Below are 20,666 nucleotides of genomic sequence, written 5' to 3'. Positions count from 1 at the left end.
GATGGAATACTGTGTTCCAGTTGTTCCTGGTTAGATGGAATACTGTGTTCCAGAGGCTCCTCCTGGTTAGATGGAATACTGTGTTCCAGTGCATCCTGGTTAGATGGAATACTGTGTTCCAGAGGCTCCTGGTAAGATGGAAAACTGTGTTCCAGAGGCTTCTCCTGGTAAGTTGGAATACTGTGTTCCAGAGGCTCCTCCTGGTAAGTTGGAATACTGTGTTCCAGAGCCTCCTCCTGGTAAGATGGAATACTGTGTTCCAGAGGCCCCTCCTGGTAAGATGGAAAAATGTGTTCCAGAGGCTCCTCCTGGTAAGATGGAATACTGTGTTCCAGAGGCTCCTCCTGGTAAGTTGGAATACTGTGTTCCAGAGCCTCCTCTTGGTAAGATGGAATACTGTGTTCCAGTTGTTCAAAGTTAGATGGAATACTGTGTTCCAGAGGCTCCTCCTGGTTAGATGGAATACTGTGTTCCAGAGGCTCCTGGTAAGATGGAATACTGTGTTCCAGAGGCTCCTGGTAAGATGGAATACTGTGTTCCATAGGCTCCTCCTGGTAAGATGGAATACTGTGTTCCAGAGGCTCCTGGTAAGATGGAATACTGTGCTCCAGAAGCCCCTCCTGGTTAGATGGAATACTGTGTTCCAGAGGCTCCTGGTTAGATGGAATACTGTGTTCCAGAGGCTCCTGGTAAGATGGAATACTGTGTTCCAGAGGCTCCTGGTAAGATGGAATACTGTGTTCCAGAGGCTCCTCCTGGTAAGATGGAAAACTGTGTTCCAGAGACTCCTGGTTGGATGGAATACTGTGTTCCAGAGGCTCCTGGTTGGATGGAATACTGTGTTCCAGAGGCTCCTGGTAAGATGGAATACTGTGTTCCAGAGCCTCCTCCTGGTAAGATGGAATACTGTGTTCCAGAGTCTCCTGGTTGGATGGAATACTGTGTTCCAGAGGCTCCTGGTAAAATGGAATACTGTGTTCCAGAGCCTCCTCATGGTAAGATGGAATACTGTGTTCCAGAGACTCCTGGTTGGATGGAATACTGTGTTCCAGAGGCTCCTGGTAAGATGGAATACTGTGTTCCAGAGGCTCCTGGTAAGATGGAATACTGTGTTCCAGAGCCTCCTCCTGGTAAGATGGAATACTGTGTTCCAGAGGGTCCTGGTTGGACGGAATACTGTGTTCCAGAGGCTCCTGGTTAGATGGAATACTGTGTTCCAGTTGTTCATGGTTAAATGGAATACTGTGTTCCAGTTGTTCCTGGTTAGATGGAATACTGTGTTCCAGTTGTTCCTGGTTAGATGGAATACTGTGTTCCAGAAGCTCATACTGGTTAGATGGAATACTGTGTTCCAGAGGCTCCTCTTGGTAAGATGGAATACTGTGTTCCAGAGCCTCCTGGTTTAGATGGAATACTGTGTTCCAGAGGCTCCTCCTGTTAAGATGTAATACTGTGTTCCAGAAGCTCCTCCTGGTTAGATGGAATACTGTGTTCCAGAGGCTCCTGGTAAGATGGAATACTGTGTTCCAGAGGCTCCTCTTGGTAAGATGGAATACTGTGTTCCAGAGGCTCCTCTTGGTAAGATGGAATACTGTGTTCCAGAGGCTCCTGGTAAGATGGAAAACTGTGTTCCAGAGGCTTCTCCTGGTAAGTTGGAATACTGTGTTCCAGAGGTTCCTCCTGGTAAGTTGGAATACTGTGTTCCAGAGCCTCCTCCTGGTAAGATGGAATACTGTGTTCCAGAGGCCCCTCCTGGTAAGATGGAATTCTGTGTTCCAGAGGCTCCTCCTGGTTAGATGGAATACTGTGTTCCAGAGGCTCCTCCTGAGGCTAAGATGATGTGTTCCATAGGCTCCTCCTGAAAGATGGAATACTGTGTTCCAGAGGCTCCTCCTGGTTCCTGGTTAGATGGAATACTGTGTTCCAGAGGCTCCTGGTTAGATGGAATACTGTGTTCCAGAGGCTCCTGGTAAGATGGAATACTGTGTTCCAGAGGCTCCTGGTAAGATGGAAAACTGTGTTCCAGAGGCTCCTCTGTGTTCCAGAGGCTCCTGGTTGGATGGAATACTGTGTTCCAGAGGCTCCTGGTAAGATGGAATACTGTGTTCCAGATCCTCCTCCTGGTAAGATGGAATACTGTGTTCCAGAGGCTCCTGGTTGGATGGAATACTGTGTTCCAGAGGCTCCTGGTAAAATGGAATACGTGTTCCAGAGCCTCCTGGTAAGATGGAATACTGTGTTCCAGAGACTCCTGGTTGGATGGAATACTGTGTTCCAGAGGCTCCTGGTAAGATGGAATACTGTGTTCCAGAGGCTCCTGGTAAGATGGAATACTGTGTTCCAGAGCCTCCTGGATGGAATACTGAAGAGGGTCCTGGAATACTGTGTTCCAGAGGCTCCTGGTTAGATGGAATACTGTGTTCCAGTTGTTCATGGTTAAATGGAATACTGTGTTCCAGTTGTTCCTGGTTAGATGGAATACTGTGTTCCAGTTGTTCCTGGTTAGATGGAATACTGTGTTCCAGAAGCTCCTGGTTAGATGGAATACTGTGTTCCAGAGGCTCCTCTGGTAAGATGGAATACTGTGTTCCAGAGACTCCTGGTTTAGATGGAATACTGTGTTCCAGAGGCTCCTCCTGGTAAGATGGAATACTGTGTTCCAGAGGCTCCTGTTAAGATGGAATACTGTGTTCCAGAAGCCCTCCTGGTTAGATGGAATAATGTGTTCCAGAGGCTCCTGGTAAGATGGAATACTGTGTTCCAGAGGCTCCTGGTTAGATGGAATACTGTGTTCCAGAGGCTCCTCTTGGTAAGATGGAATACTGTGTTCCAGAGGCTTCCTGGTAAGATGGAATACTGTGTTCCAGTTGTTCCTGGTTAGATGGAATACTGTGTTCCAGAGGCTTCCTGGTTAGATGGAATACTGTGTTCCAGAGCCCCTCCTGGTAAGATGGAATACTGTGTTCCAGAGGATCCTGGTTAGATGGAATACTGTGTTCCAGAGGCTCCTCTGTGTTCCAGAGCCTCCTGGTGAGATGGAATAGTGTGTTGCTCCTGGTTAGATGGAGCCTCCTCCAGAGGCTTTAGATGGAATACTGTGTTCTCCTGGTAAGATGGAATACTCCTCCTGGTAAGATGGAATACTGTGTTCCAGAGGGTCCTGGTTGGACGGAATACTCCCAGAGGCTGTTATGGAATACTGTGTTCCAGTTGTTCATGGTTAAATGGAATACTGTGTTCCAGTTGTTCCTGGTTAGATGGAATACTGTGTTCCAGTTGTTCCTGGTTAGATGGAATAATGTGTTCCAGAAGCTCATACTGGTAGATGGAATACTGTGTTCCAGAGGCTCCTCTTGGTAAGATGGAATACTGTGTTCCAGAGCCTCCTGGTTTAGATGGAATACTGTGTTCCAGAGGCTCCTCCTGTTAAGATGTAATACTGTGTTCCAGAAGCTCCTCCTGGTTAGATGGAATACTGTGTTCCAGAGGCTCCTGGTAAGATGGAATACTGTGTTCCAGAGGCTTCTCCTGGTAAGATGGAATACTGTGTTCCAGAGGCTCCCTCTTGGTAAGATGGAATTCCAGAGGCTCCTGGTAAGATGGAAAACTGTGTTCCAGAGGCTTCTCCTGGTAAGTTGAATACTGTGTTCCAGAGGTTCCTCCTGGTAAGTTGGAATACTGTGTTCCAGAGCCTCCTCCTGGTAAGATGGAATACTGTGTTCCAGAGGCCCCTCCTGGTAAGATGGAATTCTGTGTTCCAGAGGCTCCTCCTGGTTAGATGGAATACTGTGTTCCAGAGGCTCCTGGTAAGATGGAATACTGTGTTCCAGAGGCTCCTGGTAAGATGGAATACAGTGTTCCATAGGCTCCTCCTGATAAGATGGAATACTGTGTTCCAGAGGCTCCTGGTAAGATGGAATACTGTGCTCCAGAAGCCCCTCCTGGTTAGATGGAATACTGTGTTCCAGAGGCTCCTGGTTAGATGGAATACTGTGTTCCAGAGGCTCCTGGTAAGATGGAATACTGTGTTCCAGAGGCTCCTGGTAAGATGGAAAACTGTGTTCCAGAGGCTCCTGGTTGGATGGAATACTGTGTTCCAGAGGCTCCTGGTTGGATGGAATACTGTGTTCCAGAGGCTCCTGGTAAGATGGAATACTGTGTTCCAGATCCTCCTCCTGGTAAGATGGAATACTGTGTTCCAGAGGCTCCTGGTTGGATGGAATACTGTGTTCCAGAGGCTCCTGGTAAAATGGAATACGTGTTCCAGAGCCTCCTCATGGTAAGATGGAATACTGTGTTCCAGAGACTCCTGGTTGGATGGAATACTGTGTTCCAGAGGCTCCTGGTAAGATGGAATACTGTGTTCCAGAGGCTCCTGGTAAGATGGAATACTGTGTTCCAGAGCCTCCTCCTGGTAAGATGGAATACTGTGTTCAAGAGGGTCCTGGTTGGACGGAATACTGTGTTCCAGAGGCTCCTGGTTAGATGGAATACTGTGTTCCAGTTGTTCATGGTTAAATGGAATACTGTGTTCCAGTTGTTCCTGGTTAGATGGAATACTGTGTTCCAGTTGTTCCTGGTTAGATGGAATACTGTGTTCCAGAAGCTCATACTGGTTAGATGGAATACTGTGTTCCAGAGGCTCCTCTTGGTAAGATGGAATACTGTGTTCCAGAGCCTCCTGGTTTAGATGGAATACTGTGTTCCAGAGGCTCCTCCTGGTAAGATGGAATACTGTGTTCCAGAGGCTCCTGTTAAGATGTAATACTGTGTTCCAGAAGCTCCTCCTGGTTAGATGGAATAATGTGTTCCAGAGGCTCCTGGTAAGATGGAATACTGTGTTCCAGAGGCTCCTCTTGGTAAGATGGAATACTGTGTTCCAGAGGCTCCTCTTGGTAAGATGGAATACTGTGTTCCAGAGGCTCCTCCTGGTAAGATGGAATACTGTGTTCCAGTTGTTCCTGGTTAGATGGAATACTGTGTTCCAGAGGCTCCTCCTGGTTAGATGGAATACTGTGTTCCAGAGGCCCCTCCTGGTAAGATGGAATACTGTGTTCCAGAGGATCCTGGTTAGATGGAATACTGTGTTCCAGAGGCTCCTCCTGGTAAGATGGAATACTGTGTTCCAGAGCCTCCTGGTGAGATGGAATAGTGTGTTGCAGAGGCTGCTCCTGGTTAGATGGAATACTGTGTTCCAGAGGCTCCTGGTGAGATGGAATACTGTGTTGCAGAGGCTCCTGGTAAGATGGAATACTGTGTTGCAGAGGCTGCTCCTGGTTAGATGGAATACTGTGTTCCAGAGGCTCCTCCTGGTAAGATGGAATACTGTGTTCCAGAGGCTCCTCCTGGTAAGATGGAATACTGTGTTCCAGTTGTTCCTGGTTAGATGGAATACTGTGTTCCAGAGGCTCCTCCTGGTTAGATGGAATACTGTGTTCCAGTGCATCCTGGTTAGATGGAATACTGTGTTCCAGAGGCTCCTGGTAAGATGGAAAACTGTGTTCCAGAGGCTTCTCCTGGTAAGTTGGAATACTGTGTTCCAGAGGCTCCTCCTGGTAAGTTGGAATACTGTGTTCCAGAGCCTCCTCCTGGTAAGATGGAATACTGTGTTCCAGAGGCCCCTCCTGGTAAGATGGAAAAATGTGTTCCAGAGGCTCCTCCTGGTAAGATGGAATACTGTGTTCCAGAGGCTCCTCCTGGTAAGTTGGAATACTGTGTTCCAGAGCCTCCTCTTGGTAAGATGGAATACTGTGTTCCAGTTGTTCAAAGTTAGATGGAATACTGTGTTCCAGAGGCTCCTCCTGGTTAGATGGAATACTGTGTTCCAGAGGCTCCTGGTAAGATGGAATACTGTGTTCCAGAGGCTCCTGGTAAGATGGAATACTGTGTTCCATAGGCTCCTCCTGGTAAGATGGAATACTGTGTTCCAGAGGCTCCTGGTAAGATGGAATACTGTGCTCCAGAAGCCCCTCCTGGTTAGATGGAATACTGTGTTCCAGAGGCTCCTGGTTAGATGGAATACTGTGTTCCAGAGGCTCCTGGTAAGATGGAATACTGTGTTCCAGAGGCTCCTGGTAAGATGGAATACTGTGTTCCAGAGGCTCCTCCTGGTAAGATGGAAAACTGTGTTCCAGAGACTCCTGGTTGGATGGAATACTGTGTTCCAGAGGCTCCTGGTTGGATGGAATACTGTGTTCCAGAGGCTCCTGGTAAGATGGAATACTGTGTTCCAGAGCCTCCTCCTGGTAAGATGGAATACTGTGTTCCAGAGTCTCCTGGTTGGATGGAATACTGTGTTCCAGAGGCTCCTGGTAAAATGGAATACTGTGTTCCAGAGCCTCCTCATGGTAAGATGGAATACTGTGTTCCAGAGACTCCTGGTTGGATGGAATACTGTGTTCCAGAGGCTCCTGGTAAGATGGAATACTGTGTTCCAGAGGCTCCTGGTAAGATGGAATACTGTGTTCCAGAGCCTCCTCCTGGTAAGACGGAATACTGTGTTCCAGAGGCTCCTGGTTAGATGGAATACTGTGTTCCAGTTGTTCATGGTTAAATGGAATACTGTGTTCCAGTTGTTCCTGGTTAGATGGAATACTGTGTTCCAGTTGTTCCTGGTTAGATGGAATACTGTGTTCCAGAAGCTCATACTGGTTAGATGGAATACTGTGTTCCAGAGGCTCCTCTTGGTAAGATGGAATACTGTGTTCCAGAGCCTCCTGGTTTAGATGGAATACTGTGTTCCAGAGGCTCCTCCTGTTAAGATGTAATACTGTGTTCCAGAAGCTCCTCCTGGTTAGATGGAATACTGTGTTCCAGAGGCTCCTGGTAAGATGGAATACTGTGTTCCAGAGGCTCCTCTTGGTAAGATGGAATACTGTGTTCCAGAGGCTCCTCTTGGTAAGATGGAATACTGTGTTCCAGAGGCTCCTGGTAAGATGGAAAACTGTGTTCCAGAGGCTTCTCCTGGTAAGTTGGAATACTGTGTTCCAGAGGTTCCTCCTGGTAAGTTGGAATACTGTGTTCCAGAGCCTCCTCCTGGTAAGATGGAATACTGTGTTCCAGAGGCCCCTCCTGGTAAGATGGAATTCTGTGTTCCAGAGGCTCCTCCTGGTTAGATGGAATACTGTGTTCCAGAGGCTCCTGGTAAGATGGAATACTGTGTTCCAGAGGCTCCTGGTAAGATGGAATACAGTGTTCCATAGGCTCCTCCTGATAAGATGGAATACTGTGTTCCAGAGGCTCCTGGTAAGATGGAATACTGTGCTCCAGAAGCCCCTCCTGGTTAGATGGAATACTGTGTTCCAGAGGCTCCTGGTTAGATGGAATACTGTGTTCCAGAGGCCCCTGGTAAGATGGAATACTGTGTTCCAGAGGCTCCTGGTAAGATGGAAAACTGTGTTCCAGAGGCTCCTGGTTGGATGGAATACTGTGTTCCAGAGGCTCCTGGTTGGATGGAATACTGTGTTCCAGAGGCTCCTGGTAAGATGGAATACTGTGTTCCAGATCCTCCTCCTGGTAAGATGGAATACTGTGTTCCAGAGGCTCCTGGTTGGATGGAATACTGTGTTCCAGAGGCTCCTGGTAAAATGGAATACGTGTTCCAGAGCCTCCTCATGGTAAGATGGAATACTGTGTTCCAGAGACTCCTGGTTGGATGGAATACTGTGTTCCAGAGGCTCCTGGTAAGATGGAATACTGTGTTCCAGAGGCTCCTGGTAAGATGGAATACTGTGTTCCAGAGCCTCCTCCTGGTAAGATGGAATACTGTGTTCAAGAGGGTCCTGGTTGGACGGAATACTGTGTTCCAGAGGCTCCTGGTTAGATGGAATACTGTGTTCCAGTTGTTCATGGTTAAATGGAATACTGTGTTCCAGTTGTTCCTGGTTAGATGGAATACTGTGTTCCAGTTGTTCCTGGTTAGATGGAATACTGTGTTCCAGAAGCTCACTGGTTAGATGGAATACTGTGTTCCAGAGGCTCCTCTTGGTAAGATGGAATACTGTGTTCCAGAGCCTCCTGGTTTAGATGGAATACTGTGTTCCAGAGGCTCCTCCTGGTAAGATGGAATACTGTGTTCCAGAGGCTCCTGTTAAGATGTAATACTGTGTTCCAGAAGCTCCTCCTGGTTAGATGGAATAATGTGTTCCAGAGGCTCCTGGTAAGATGGAATACTGTGTTCCAGAGGCTCCTCTTGGTAAGATGGAATACTGTGTTCCAGAGGCTCCTCTTGGTAAGATGGAATACTGTGTTCCAGAGGCTCCTCCTGGTAAGATGGAATACTGTGTTCCAGTTGTTCCTGGTTAGATGGAATACTGTGTTCCAGAGGCTCCTCCTGGTTAGATGGAATACTGTGTTCCAGTGCATCCTGGTTAGATGGAATACTGTGTTCCAGAGGCTCCTGGTAAGATGGAAAACTGTGTTCCAGAGGCTTCTCCTGGTAAGTTGGAATACTGTGTTCCAGAGGCTCCTCCTGGTAAGTTGGAATACTGTGTTCCAGAGCCTCCTCCTGGTAAGATGGAATACTGTGTTCCAGAGGCCCCTCCTGGTAAGATGGAAAAATGTGTTCCAGAGGCTCCTCCTGGTAAGATGGAATACTGTGTTCCAGAGGCTCCTCCTGGATGGAATACTGTGTTCCAGAGCCTCCTCTTGGTAAGATGGAATACTGTGTTCCAGTTGTTCAAAGTTAGATGGAATACTGTGTTCCAGAGGCTCCTCCTGGTTAGATGGAATACTGTGTTCCAGAGGCTCCTGGTAAGATGGAATACTGTGTTCCAGAGGCTCCTGGTAAGATGGAATACTGTGTTCCATAGGCTCCTCCTGGTAAGATGGAATACTGTGTTCCAGAGGCTCCTGGTAAGATGGAATACTGTGCTCCAGAAGCCCCTCCTGGTTAGATGGAATACTGTGTTCCAGAGGCTCCTGGTTAGATGGAATACTGTGTTCCAGAGGCTCCTGGTAAGATGGAATACTGTGTTCCAGAGGCTCCTGGTTGGATGGAATACTGTGTTCCAGAGGCTCCTCCTGGTAAGATGGAAAACTGTGTTCCAGAGACTCCTGGTTGGATGGAATACTGTGTTCCAGAGGCTCCTGGTTGGATGGAATACTGTGTTCCAGAGGCTCCTGGTAAGATGGAATACTGTGTTCCAGAGCCTCCTCCTGGTAAGATGGAATACTGTGTTCCAGAGTCTCCTGGTTGGATGGAATACTGTGTTCCAGAGGCTCCTGGTAAAATGGAATACTGTGTTCCAGAGCCTCCTCATGGTAAGATGGAATACTGTGTTCCAGAGACTCCTGGTTGGATGGAATACTGTGTTCCAGAGACTCCTGGTTGGATGGAATACTGTGTTCCAGAGGCTCCTGGTAAGATGGAATACTGTGTTCCAGAGCCTCCTCCTGGTAAGATGGAATACTGTGTTCCAGAGGGTCCTGGTTGGACGGAATACTGTGTTCCAGAGGCTCCTGGTTAGATGGAATACTGTGTTCCAGTTGTTCATGGTTAAATGGAATACTGTGTTCCAGTTGTTCCTGGTTAGATGGAATACTGTGTTCCAGTTGTTCCTGGTTAGATGGAATACTGTGTTCCAGAAGCTCATACTAGTTAGATGGAATACTGTGTTCCAGAGGCTCCTCTTGGTAAGATGGAATACTGTGTTCCAGAGCCTCCTGGTTTAGATGGAATACTGTGTTCCAGAGGCTCCTCCTGTTAAGATGTAATACTGTGTTCCAGAAGCTCCTCCTGGTTAGATGGAATACTGTGTTCCAGAGGCTCCTCTTGGTAAGATGGAATACTGTGTTCCAGAGGCTCCTGGTAAGATGGAAAACTGTGTTCCAGAGGCTTCTCCTGGTAAGTTGGAATACTGTGTTCCAGAGGTTCCTCCTGGTAAGTTTGAATACTGTGTTCCAGAGCCTCCTCCTGGTAAGATGGAATACTGTGTTCCAGAGGCCCCTCCTGGTAAGATGGAAAAATGTGTTCCAGAGGCTCCTCCTGGTAAGATGGAATTCTGTGTTCCAGAGGCTCCTCCTGGTTAGATGGAATACTGTGTTCCAGAGGCTCCTGGTAAGATGGAATACTGTGTTCCAGAGGCTCCTGGTAAGATGGAATACAGTGTTCCATAGGCTCCTCCTGATAAGATGGAATACTGTGTTCCAGAGGCTCCTGGTAAGATGGAATACTGTGCTCCAGAAGCCCCTCCTGGTTAGATGGAATACTGTGTTCCAGAGGCTCCTGGTTAGATGGAATACTGTGTTCCAGAGGCTCCTGGTAAGATGGAATACTGTGTTCCAGAGGCTCCTGGTAAGATGGAAAACTGTGTTCCAGAGGCTCCTGGTTGGATGGAATACTGTGTTCCAGAGGCTCCTGGTTGGATGGAATACTGTGTTCCAGAGGCTCCTGGTAAGATGGAATACTGTGTTCCAGATCCTCCTCCTGGTAAGATGGAATACTGTGTTCCAGAGGCTCCTGGTTGGATGGAATACTGTGTTCCAGAGGCTCCTGGTAAAATGGAATACTGTGTTCCAGAGCCTCCTCATGGTAAGATGGAATACTGTGTTCCAGAGACTCCTGGTTGGATGGAATACTGTGTTCCAGAGGCTCCTGGTAAGATGGAATACTGTGTTCCAGAGGCTCCTGGTAAGATGGAATACTGTGTTCCAGAGCCTCCTCCTGGTAAGATGGAATACTGTGTTCAAGAGGGTCCTGGTTGGACGGAATACTGTGTTCCAGAGGCTCCTGGTTAGATGGAATACTGTGTTCCAGTTGTTCCTGGTTAGATGGAATACTGTGTTCCAGAAGCTCATACTGGTTAGATGGAATACTGTGTTCCAGAGGCTCCTCTTGGTAAGATGGAATACTGTGTTCCAGAGCCTCCTGGTTTAGATGGAATACTGTGTTCCAGAGGCTCCTCCTGGTAAGATGGAATACTGTGTTCCAGAGGCTCCTGTTAAGATGTAATACTGTGTTCCAGAAGCTCCTCCTGGTTAGATGGAATAATGTGTTCCAGAGGCTCCTGGTAAGATGGAATACTGTGTTCCAGAGGCTCCTCTTGGTAAGATGGAATACTGTGTTCCAGAGGCTCCTCTTGGTAAGATGGAATACTGTGTTCCAGAGGCTCCTGGTTTAGATGGAATACTGTGTTCCAGAGGCTCCTGGTTGGATGGAATACTGTGTTCCAGAGGCTCCTGGTTGGATGGAATACTGTGTTCCAGAGGCTCCTGGTTGGATGGAATACTGTGTTCCAGAGGCTCCTGGTTGGATGGAATACTGTGTTCCAGAGGCTCCTGGTTGGATGGAATACTGTGTTCCAGAATCTCCTGGTTGGATGGAATACTGTGTTCCAGAAGCTCCTGGTTGGATGGAATACTGTGTTCCAGAGGCTCCTGGTTGGATGGAATACTGTGTTCCAGAAGCTCCTGGTTGGATGGAATACTGTGTTCCAGAGGCTCCTGGTTGGATGGAATACTGTGTTCCAGAGGCTCCTCCTGCTTGGATGGAATACTGTGTTCCAGAGGCTCCTCCTGGTTGGATGGAATACTGTGTTCCAGAGGCTCCTCCTGGTTGGATGGAATACTGTGTTCCAGAGGCTCCTCCTGGTTGGATGGAATACTGTGTTCCAGAGGCTCCTGGTTGGATAGAATACTGTGTTCCAGAGGCTCCTCTTGGTTGGATGGAATACAGTGTTCCAGAGGCTCCTGTTTGGATAGAATACTGTGTTCCAGAGGCTCCTGGTTGGATAGAATACTGTGTTCCAGAGGCTCCTGGTTGGATAGAATACTTTGTTCCAGAGGCTCCTCTTGGTTGGATGGAATACTGTGTTCCAGAGGCTCCTGGTTGGATAGAATACTGTGTTCCAGAGGCTCCTGGTTGGATAGAATACTGTGTTCCAGAGGCTCCTGGTTGGATAGAATACTGTGTTCCAGAGGCTCCTGGTTGGAGGGAATACTGTGTTCCAGAGGCTCCTGGTTGGAGGGAATACTGTGTTCCAGAGGATCCTAGAGACGCACCACACTGTGAAGGACTTGCCCCAGAGCAATAAGCCATCAAACACATGGAAACTATTTATTTGATGTATTTGATACCATTCCACTTACAGTTCCACCAGCTCGGGAGGGTACCGCCCCATACCTCCCAGCTTTTACCAAGGTACCGCCCCATACCTCCCAGCTTTTCCCAAGGTACCGCCCCATACCTCCCAGCTTTTATCAAGGTACCGCCCCATACCTCCCAGCTTTTACCAAGGTACCGCCCCATATCTCCCAGCTTTTATCAAGGTACCGCCCCATACCTCCCAGCTTTTACCAAGGTACCGCCCCATACCTCCCAGCTTTTACCAAGGTACCGCCCCATACCTCCCAGCTTTTACCAAGGTACCGCCCCATACCTCCCAGCTTTTCCCAATGTACCGCCCCACACCTCCCAGCTTTTATCAAGGTACCGCCCCATACCTCCCAGCTTTTACCAAGGTACCGCCCCATACCTCCCAGCTTTTACCAAGGTACCGCCCCATACCTCCCAGCTTTTACCAAGGTACCGCCCCATACCTCCCAGCTTTTACCAAGGTACCGCCCCATACCTCCCAGCTTTTATCAAGGTACCGCCTCATATCTCCCAGCTTTTACCAAGGTACCACCCCATACCTCCTAGCTTTTACCAAGGTACTGCCTCATATCTCCCAGCTTTTACCAAGGTACCGCCCCATACCTCCCAGCTTTTATCAAGGTACCGCCCCATACCTCCCAGCTTTTATCAACGTACCGCCCCATACCTCCCAGCTTTTACCAAGGTACCGCCCCATACCTCCCAGCTTTTATCAAGGTACCGCCTCATATCTCCCAGCTTTTACCAAGGTACCGCCCCATACCTCCTAGCTTTTACCAAGGTACCGCCTCATATCTCCCAGCTTTTACCAAGGTACCGCCCCATACCTCCCAGCTTTTATCAAGGTACCGCCCCATACCTCCCAGCTTTTACCAGGGTACCGCCCCATACCTCCCAGCTTTTCCCAAGGTACCGCCCCATACCTCCCAGCTTTTATCAAGGTACCGCCCCATACCTCCCAGCTTTTACCAAGGTACCGCCCCATACCTCCCAGCTTTTATCAAGGTACCCCCATACCTCCCAGCTTTTACCAAGGTACCGCCCCATACCTCCCAGCTTTTACCAAGGTACCGCCCCATACCTCCCAGCTTTTATCAAGGTACCGCCCCATACCTCCCAGCTTTTACCAAGGTACCGCCCCATACCTCCCAGCTTTTACCAAGGTACCGCCCCATACCTCCCAGCTTTTATCAAGGTACCGCCCCATACCTCCCAGCTTTTCCCAAGGTACCGCCCCACACCTCCTAGCTTTTACCAAGGTACCGCCCCATACCTCCCAGCTTTTACCAAGGTACCACCCCATACCTCCCAGCTTTTACCAAGGTACCGCCCCACACCTCCTAGCTTTTACCAAGGTACCGCCCCATACCTCCCAGCTTTTACCAAGGTACCACCCCATACCTCCCAGCTTTTACCAAGGTACCGCCCCACACCTCCTAGCTTTTACCAAGGTACCGCCCCATACCTCCCAGCTTTTACCAAGGTACCGCCCCATATCTCCCGGCTTTTATCAAGGTACCGCCCCATACCTCCCAGCTTATACCAAGGTACCGCCCCATACTTCCCAGCTTTTTATCAAGGTACCGCCCCATACCTCCCAGCTTTTATCAAGGTACCGCCCCATACCTCCCAGCTTTTATCAAGGTACCGCCTCATACCTCCCAGCTTTTATCAAGGTACCGCCCCATACCTCCCAGCTTTTATCAAGGTACCGCCCCATACCTCCCAGCTTTTATCAAGGTACCGCCTCATACCTCCCAGATTTTATCAAGGTACCGCCTCATACCTCCCAGCTTTTACCAAGGTACCGCCCCATACCTCCCAGCTTTTATCAAGATACCGCCCCATATCTCCCAGCTTTTATCAAGGTACCGCCCCATACCTCCCAGCTTTTACCAAGGTACCGCCCCATACCTCCCAGCTTTTACCAAGGTACCGCCCCATACCTCCCAGCTTTTACCAAGGTACCGCCCCATACCTCCCAGCTTTTACCAAGGTACCGCCCCATACCTCCCAGCTTTTACCAAGGTACCGCCCCATACCGCCCAGCTTTTACCAAGGTACCGCCCCATACCTCCCAGCTTTTTACCAAGAACTCAGGTCTTTAGTCCAGCAAAATGGGTAGTGAGAGAGAGCAGTAGACTGGGTATTACCTACAGTCCTTAGTGAGAGACAGCAGTAGACTGGGTATTACCTACAGTCCTTAGTGAGAGACATCAGTAGACTGGGTATTACCTACAGTCCTTAGTGAGAGAGATAGAGCAGTAGACTGGGTATTACCTACAGTCCTTAGTGAGAGAGAGCAGTAGACTGGATATTACCTACAGTCCTTAATGAGAGACATCAGTAGACTGGGTATTACCTACAGTCCTTAGTGAGAGAGAGCAGTAGACTGGATATTACCTACAGTCCTTAGTGAGAGAGAGCAGTAGACTGGGTATTACCTACAGTCCTTAGTGAGAGACATCAGTAGACTGGATATTACCTACAGTCCTTAGTGAGAGACAGCAGTAGACTGGATATTACCTACAGTCCTTAGTGAGAGAGAGCAGTAGACTGGATATTACCTACAGTCCTTAGTGAGAGACAGCAGTAGACTGGATATTACCTACAGTCCTTAATGAGAGAGAGCAGTAGACTGGGTATTACCTACAGTCCTTAGTGAGAGACATCAGTAGACTGGATATTACCTACAGTCCTTAGTGAGAGACAGCAGTAGACTGGATATTACCTACAGTCCTTAGTGAGAGACAGCAGTAGACTGGATATTACCTACAGTCCTTAGTGAGAGAGAGCAGTAGACTGGGTATTACCTACAGTCCTTAGTGAGAGACATTTCAGTAGACTGGATTTACCTACAGTCCTTAGTGAGAGACAGCAGTAGACTGGATATTACCTACAGTCCTTAGTGAGAGACAGCAGTAGACTGGATATTACCTACAGTCCTTAGTGAGAGACAGCAGTAGACTGGGTATTACCTACAGTCCTTATTAAAAAGAAAAAGTTTCAGTATCTCTCCTCAACATGTTTTTAGGCTTAATCTGTGTCTGAGAAACAAGCCCAGAATGTGTTATTATAGCATTACACCTCCTCCTCCTCCTCCTCTTCCTCCCTCTTCCTCCCCATCCTCCCTCCTCCCACGCCCGTCAGACTGGTCTCTAGAATCTCTGTGGTTTCTAGGGAGATCAATATGGTGTAGTGCACTACTTTAGTCCAGAGCCTTATACCACACCATGTGTGGTTCATGTGGATCTGGGAAACTGACCCGGTACAGTATGTATTATTATATATTACACAGCTTGTTCTCTATAATCTCTTTGTGGTTTCTAGTTTTTAAGGAGAAGTCTACTGGGGCGATGAGTTTTTAAGGAGAAGTCTACTGGGGCGATGGGTTTTTAAGGAGAAGTCTACTGGGACGATGGGTTTTTAAGGAGAAGTCTACTGGGGCGATGGGTTTTTAAGGAGAAGTCTACTGGGGCGATGGGTTTTTAAGGAGAAGTCTACTAGGGCGATGGGTTTTTAAGGAGAAGTCTACTGGGGCGATGGGTTTTTAAGGAGAAGTCTACTGGGACGATGGGTTTTTAAGGAGAAGTCTACTGGGGCGATGGGTTTTTAAGGAGAAGTCTACTGGGACGATGGGTTTTTAAGGAGAAGTCTACTAGGGCGATGGGTTTTTAAGGAGAAGTCTACTGGGGCGATGGGTTTTTAAGGAGAAGTCTACTGGGGCGATGGGTTTTAAGGGAAGTCTACTGGGGCGATGGGTTTTTAAGGGGAAGTCTTCTAGGGCGATGGGTTTTTAAGGAGAAGTCTACTAGGGCGATGGGTTTTTAAGGAGAAGTCTACTGGGGCGATGGGTTTTTAAGGGGAAGTCTACTAGGGCGATGGGTGTGTGGATGCTGGGGAAATACCTTTCGTGAGGCCAGGAACTCCATTCCCCTGGCCACCTGGAAACTATAGCAAATCAGATCTTCTATAGTGAGAGGAGTCTTCCATAGGTCTTCCACTGGAGGGAGGGAGGGAGTGAGTGAGGGAGGGATGGGGGGAGGGAGGGATGGGAGGGAAGGAGAGAGAGAGGGAGAGAGAGAGGATTTAACTCAGCTATAACTTGTCTTAGTTCTATATTCTTGAGGCTCAGATGGAGCTCTTCAGTCAAAAGGTCAAGGCTGAACTTTCAGCACCAAATCCCATTGACATGAAGACATTATTTACGTCAGTCTGAAGTTAGGATTCAGCCAATACAACAATTCCCACTACTCACTTTTCTCCACAGCAGGAGTGTGGCTCTTCTGATTGGACTTGCTGGGTGACTGATTCTGGAGGCTGCCAATAGAGGAGGAGGACGGGGAAGGTGGGAGGCGGGCTCTCTGCTCCACTTGTCCCGCCTCTATCATGCGTCTCACCTGGCTCTGAGTCTTAGGGGAGCGGTCCTGAGGAACACACAGGCACATCATGGAGGTTACCATCTACACACTGACCAGGATTTAATCCAATCACACTTCATCATTAAACTGTGTGCCATTTAATGATCATTTCCGATCGAGTCGACACAAATGTGATCTCAGTGAACGGCGGGACATTGCCTTTAAAACATGCATTGCGGACAAAGCGCTATAGGATTGAATCCTGGACTCCTTAGTATATTTCAACAGCCATTGTGTCACAGGAAGAGAGCCTTTGAGCCACAGCAGACCGTTCACAAACCCTGTAAACACTCACCTCTCACATTGTTTTCTCAAGTCAACCATGTGTAAATGTTGTATGTAATTGTCTCCTAGTGTCCCCCTGATAAAACAGTTATGTCAATCATATATTCAAGGCCTGATACCCAACAAGGGCCCAAATAACAAGAAATCCATAGTGTCAGTAGATCACCCTCCATGAGTCAGCAACTAACTAGGTAGGAAGAACTCTCTCTGGGCTCTCGGGTAGTTGGACAGGTTAGAGGTTAGGGGTTAGAGATTAGGGGTTAGGGTTAGATATTACCCTGTAAAGTAGGAAGAACTCTCTCTTGGCTCTCAGGTAGTTGGACAGGTTAGGGGTTAGAGGTTAGCTCTTACCCTGTAAGGTAGGAAGAACTCTCTCTTGGCTCTCAGGTAGTTGGACAGGTTAGGGGTTAGGGGTTAGAGGTTAGCTCTTACCCTGTAAGGTAGGAAGAACTCTCTCTTGGCTCTCAGGTAGTTGGACAGGTTAGGGGTTAGGGGTTAGGTTAGCTCTTACCCTGTAAGGTAGGAAGAACTCTCTCTTGGCTCTCAGGTAGTTGGACAGGTTCCCATACTTGCAGTACTCCACTACCACCATGAGGGGGGCGCTGGGTTTGGTGCATGCCCCCAGGAGGTTGACCACGTTAAGATGATTCCCAATGTGGATCAGGATCTTCAGCTCTGACATCAGAGCCTTGTGGTCACTGGCACACGCTCCCTCTGGAACAGAAGACAGGGAGAGACGAGGTCAGGACACACACACACACACACACACACACACACACACACACACACACACACACACACACACACACCTTTCAGCATCTTCACCGCCACAGTGTCCAGGCTGTTGTTCTGGCTGATGCCAAAGATGGAGGCCTCGATGACCTTCCCAAACGCTCCATGCCCCAACACCTTCCCTGAGAGAGAGAAAGAGAAACAGACAGACAGACAGACAGACAGACAGACAGACAGACAGACAGACAGACAGACAGACAGACAGACAGACAGACAGACAGACAGACAGACAGACAGACAGAAAGACAGACAAAGACAGAGAGAGAGAGAGAGAGAGAGAGAGAGAGAGAGAGAGAGAAAAAGAAAGACAGACAGAGAGAGAGAGATTGTAATTGTGAAGACGGTGTGATATAGCGACCACTAATCCTAAAGTCCCTCCGGACAGCAACATCTGCCTATTTAATGAGGAAAATGTAAATGTATACATTAAAAAGTTAGAATGTAATAGGATTGTAATTCCAATGACCACAGGGACAAACAACAGCGTTTATCATCCATCAGACGGGACGGGACCAGACGCCTCCAGACTGTGTGTCATCATCATCAGTAGCAGTCTGGGGTCCCATTCAACAGGAACAGAGGAAACCAGAATGTGATGTTCATTAGTTTGGTTGATTCTTTTATGCCGACTCATTCCTTCATCCATTCATTATTCAGTTAGTTTATTCTTTCACTCGTCCATATGCTCCCTCCCTCCCTCCCTCCCTCGCTCCAACTATACCTCCCTCCCTCCCTCCCTCTACCCCTCTAAATATCCCTCCCTCCCTCTATCCCTCCCTCCCTTCATCCTTCCTCCGTTCTCCCTCCCGCTACCCTCCCTCCCTCCTCCGTTTTCCCTCTCTCTACCACTCAAATATCCCTCCTCCCTCTATCCCTCCCTCCCCCTCCTGCTCCCCTCCCCTCCCTCCTCCTCCGTTTCCCTCTCTCTACCCCTCAAATATCCCTCCCTCCCCGTTTCTACCCCTCCCCTCCCTCCCTCCCTCCTCCTCCGTTCTCCCTCCCGCTAGCCCTCCCTCTATCCCCCTCCCTCCCTCCCTCCTCCGTTATCCCTCCCTCTCTACCCCTCAAATATCCCTCCCTCCCTCCTCCATCCCCTCCCCCTCCTCCATTCTCCCCATCCCGCCCACTATCCCTCCCTCCCTCTATCCCTCCCTCCCTCCCCTCCTCCATTCTCCCTCCCGCTAGCCCTCCCTTCCTCCGTCCTCTCCGTTCTCCCTCCCACTACCCTCCCTCCCTCCCTCCCTTACCTAGTTGTAGTTTGTCCATAGATATCTCCCACTGGGAGGAGTCGTAGGGGAGGTATTCAAACTGCTCACCCAGAGGAACCTCCCCTGGGTCCATTATGATGGACAGATAGCCTGTCTTTATATCTGCTGGGTTCACCTGGAGTGAGAGACAGAGAGTGAGAGGCAGCGAGTGGCAGAGAGTGAGAGGCAGAGAGTGAGAGGCAGAGAGTGAGAGGCAGAGAGTGAGGCAGAGAGTGAGAGAGGCTCAGTGAAACATGGACATTGATATTTGGGCCAATAAACATCAGATATGAACAGTTGCTCAGCAACGACCCAGTTAGCTAGGAGAGTTAGCTAGGAGAGAGGAAAGCAGACTAGAAATAACATGTACAAATCCATAATGAGTCAATATAGCTTTAGCAAGGTTGATTTACTCTTGGGAGAAAGACTCTGGAAACAGTTGGTGCGACCCTGTGTTTCTGTATCTCTGACATCAAAGGTATCTGTTAACGCCTAGACACGCTGACTTTGATGTTTCATTTAGAGATTTGACTCCATTCCCCATGTGTCTAAAGAGCTGAGGGAGATGGTAGAGAGGTGAGGTCAGAGTTCACCGTGTCATAGCCACTCTGATTGGAAGAGATACATTATGTTTTTGAACAGAGAGACAAACATAGGGAGTTCACGGGGAAGTGTGTGTGTGTGTTCTGACCCGTTTGACGTTGCAGAAGATGAGAAGGAGTAGAGCCCAGAAGAACACAGCGATGACACCCGTCCCGATCAGAATCATGATCTCCAAGTTAGCCCTGTCACTAGAACCTGGTGAGATAAACAACAACAACATTAGCCCTGTCACTGGAACCTGGTGAGATAAACAACAACACCATCAGCCCTGTCACTGGAACCTGGTGAGATAAACAACAACAACATCATCAGCCCTGTCACTAGAACCTGGTGAGATAAACAACAACAACATCAGCCCTGTCACTAGAACCTGGTGAGATAAACAACAACAACATCAGCCCTGTCACTGGAATCTGGTGAGATAAACAACAACACCATCAGCCCTGTCACTAGAACCTGGTGAGATAAACAACAACAACATCAGCCCTGTCACTAGAACCTGGGATAAACAACAACAACATCAGCCCTGTCACTAGAACCTGGGATAAACAACAACAACATCAGCCCTGTCACTAGAACCTGGTGAGATAAACAACAACAACATCAGCCCTGTCACTAGAACCTGGGAGATAAACAACAACAACATTAGCCCTGTCACTAGAACCTGGTGAGATAAACAACAACAACATCAGCCCTGTCACTGGAACCTGGTGAGATAAACAACAACAACATCAGCCCTGTCACTAGAACCTGGGAGATAAACAACAACAACATCAGCCCTGTCACTGGAACCTGGGATAAACAACAACAACATCAGCCCTGTCACTAGAACCTGGTGAGATAAACAACAACAACATCAGCCCTGTCACTAGAACCTGGGATATAAACAACAACATTAGCCCTGTCACTGGAACCTGGTGAGATAAACAACAACAACATCAGCCCTGTCACTAGAACCTGGGATAAACAACAACAACATCAGCCCTGTCACTGGAACCTGGGATAAACAACAACAACATCAGCCCTGTCACTGGAACCTGGGAGATAAACAACAACAACATCAGCCCTGTCACTAGAACCTGGTGAGATAAACAACAACAACATTAGCCCTGTCACTAGAACCTGGGATAAACAACAACAACATCAGCCCTGTCACTAGAACCTGGTGAGATAAACAACAACAACATCAGCCCTGTCACTAGAACCTGGTGAGATAAACAACAA

At 48.5% G+C, this 20,666-nt stretch overlaps 1 protein-coding gene across 1 annotated transcript in view; it reads right to left on the bottom strand.

Annotated features, from left to right (window-relative positions):
- The window catches only part of LOC115128137 (vascular endothelial growth factor receptor 3-like), a 107,647-nt gene that overhangs the window by 55,459 nt on the left and 31,522 nt on the right, over positions 1 to 20,666 (bottom strand). Inside the window, 6 exon segments of the mRNA XM_065019105.1 lie at positions 16,003 to 16,097; positions 16,353 to 16,521; positions 17,312 to 17,514; positions 17,610 to 17,714; positions 18,840 to 18,975; positions 19,531 to 19,637. Of these exon segments, the coding sequence (XP_064875177.1) occupies positions 16,003 to 16,097; positions 16,353 to 16,521; positions 17,312 to 17,514; positions 17,610 to 17,714; positions 18,840 to 18,975; positions 19,531 to 19,637 (815 nt within the window).

The sequence above is a fragment of the Oncorhynchus nerka genome, linkage group LG6, assembly GCF_034236695.1.
Source record: "Oncorhynchus nerka isolate Pitt River linkage group LG6, Oner_Uvic_2.0, whole genome shotgun sequence".
NCBI lineage: Eukaryota > Metazoa > Chordata > Actinopteri > Salmoniformes > Salmonidae > Oncorhynchus > Oncorhynchus nerka.
The sequence above is the reverse complement of the archived record's forward strand: the minus strand, read 5'-3'. Positions and strand labels throughout refer to the sequence as shown.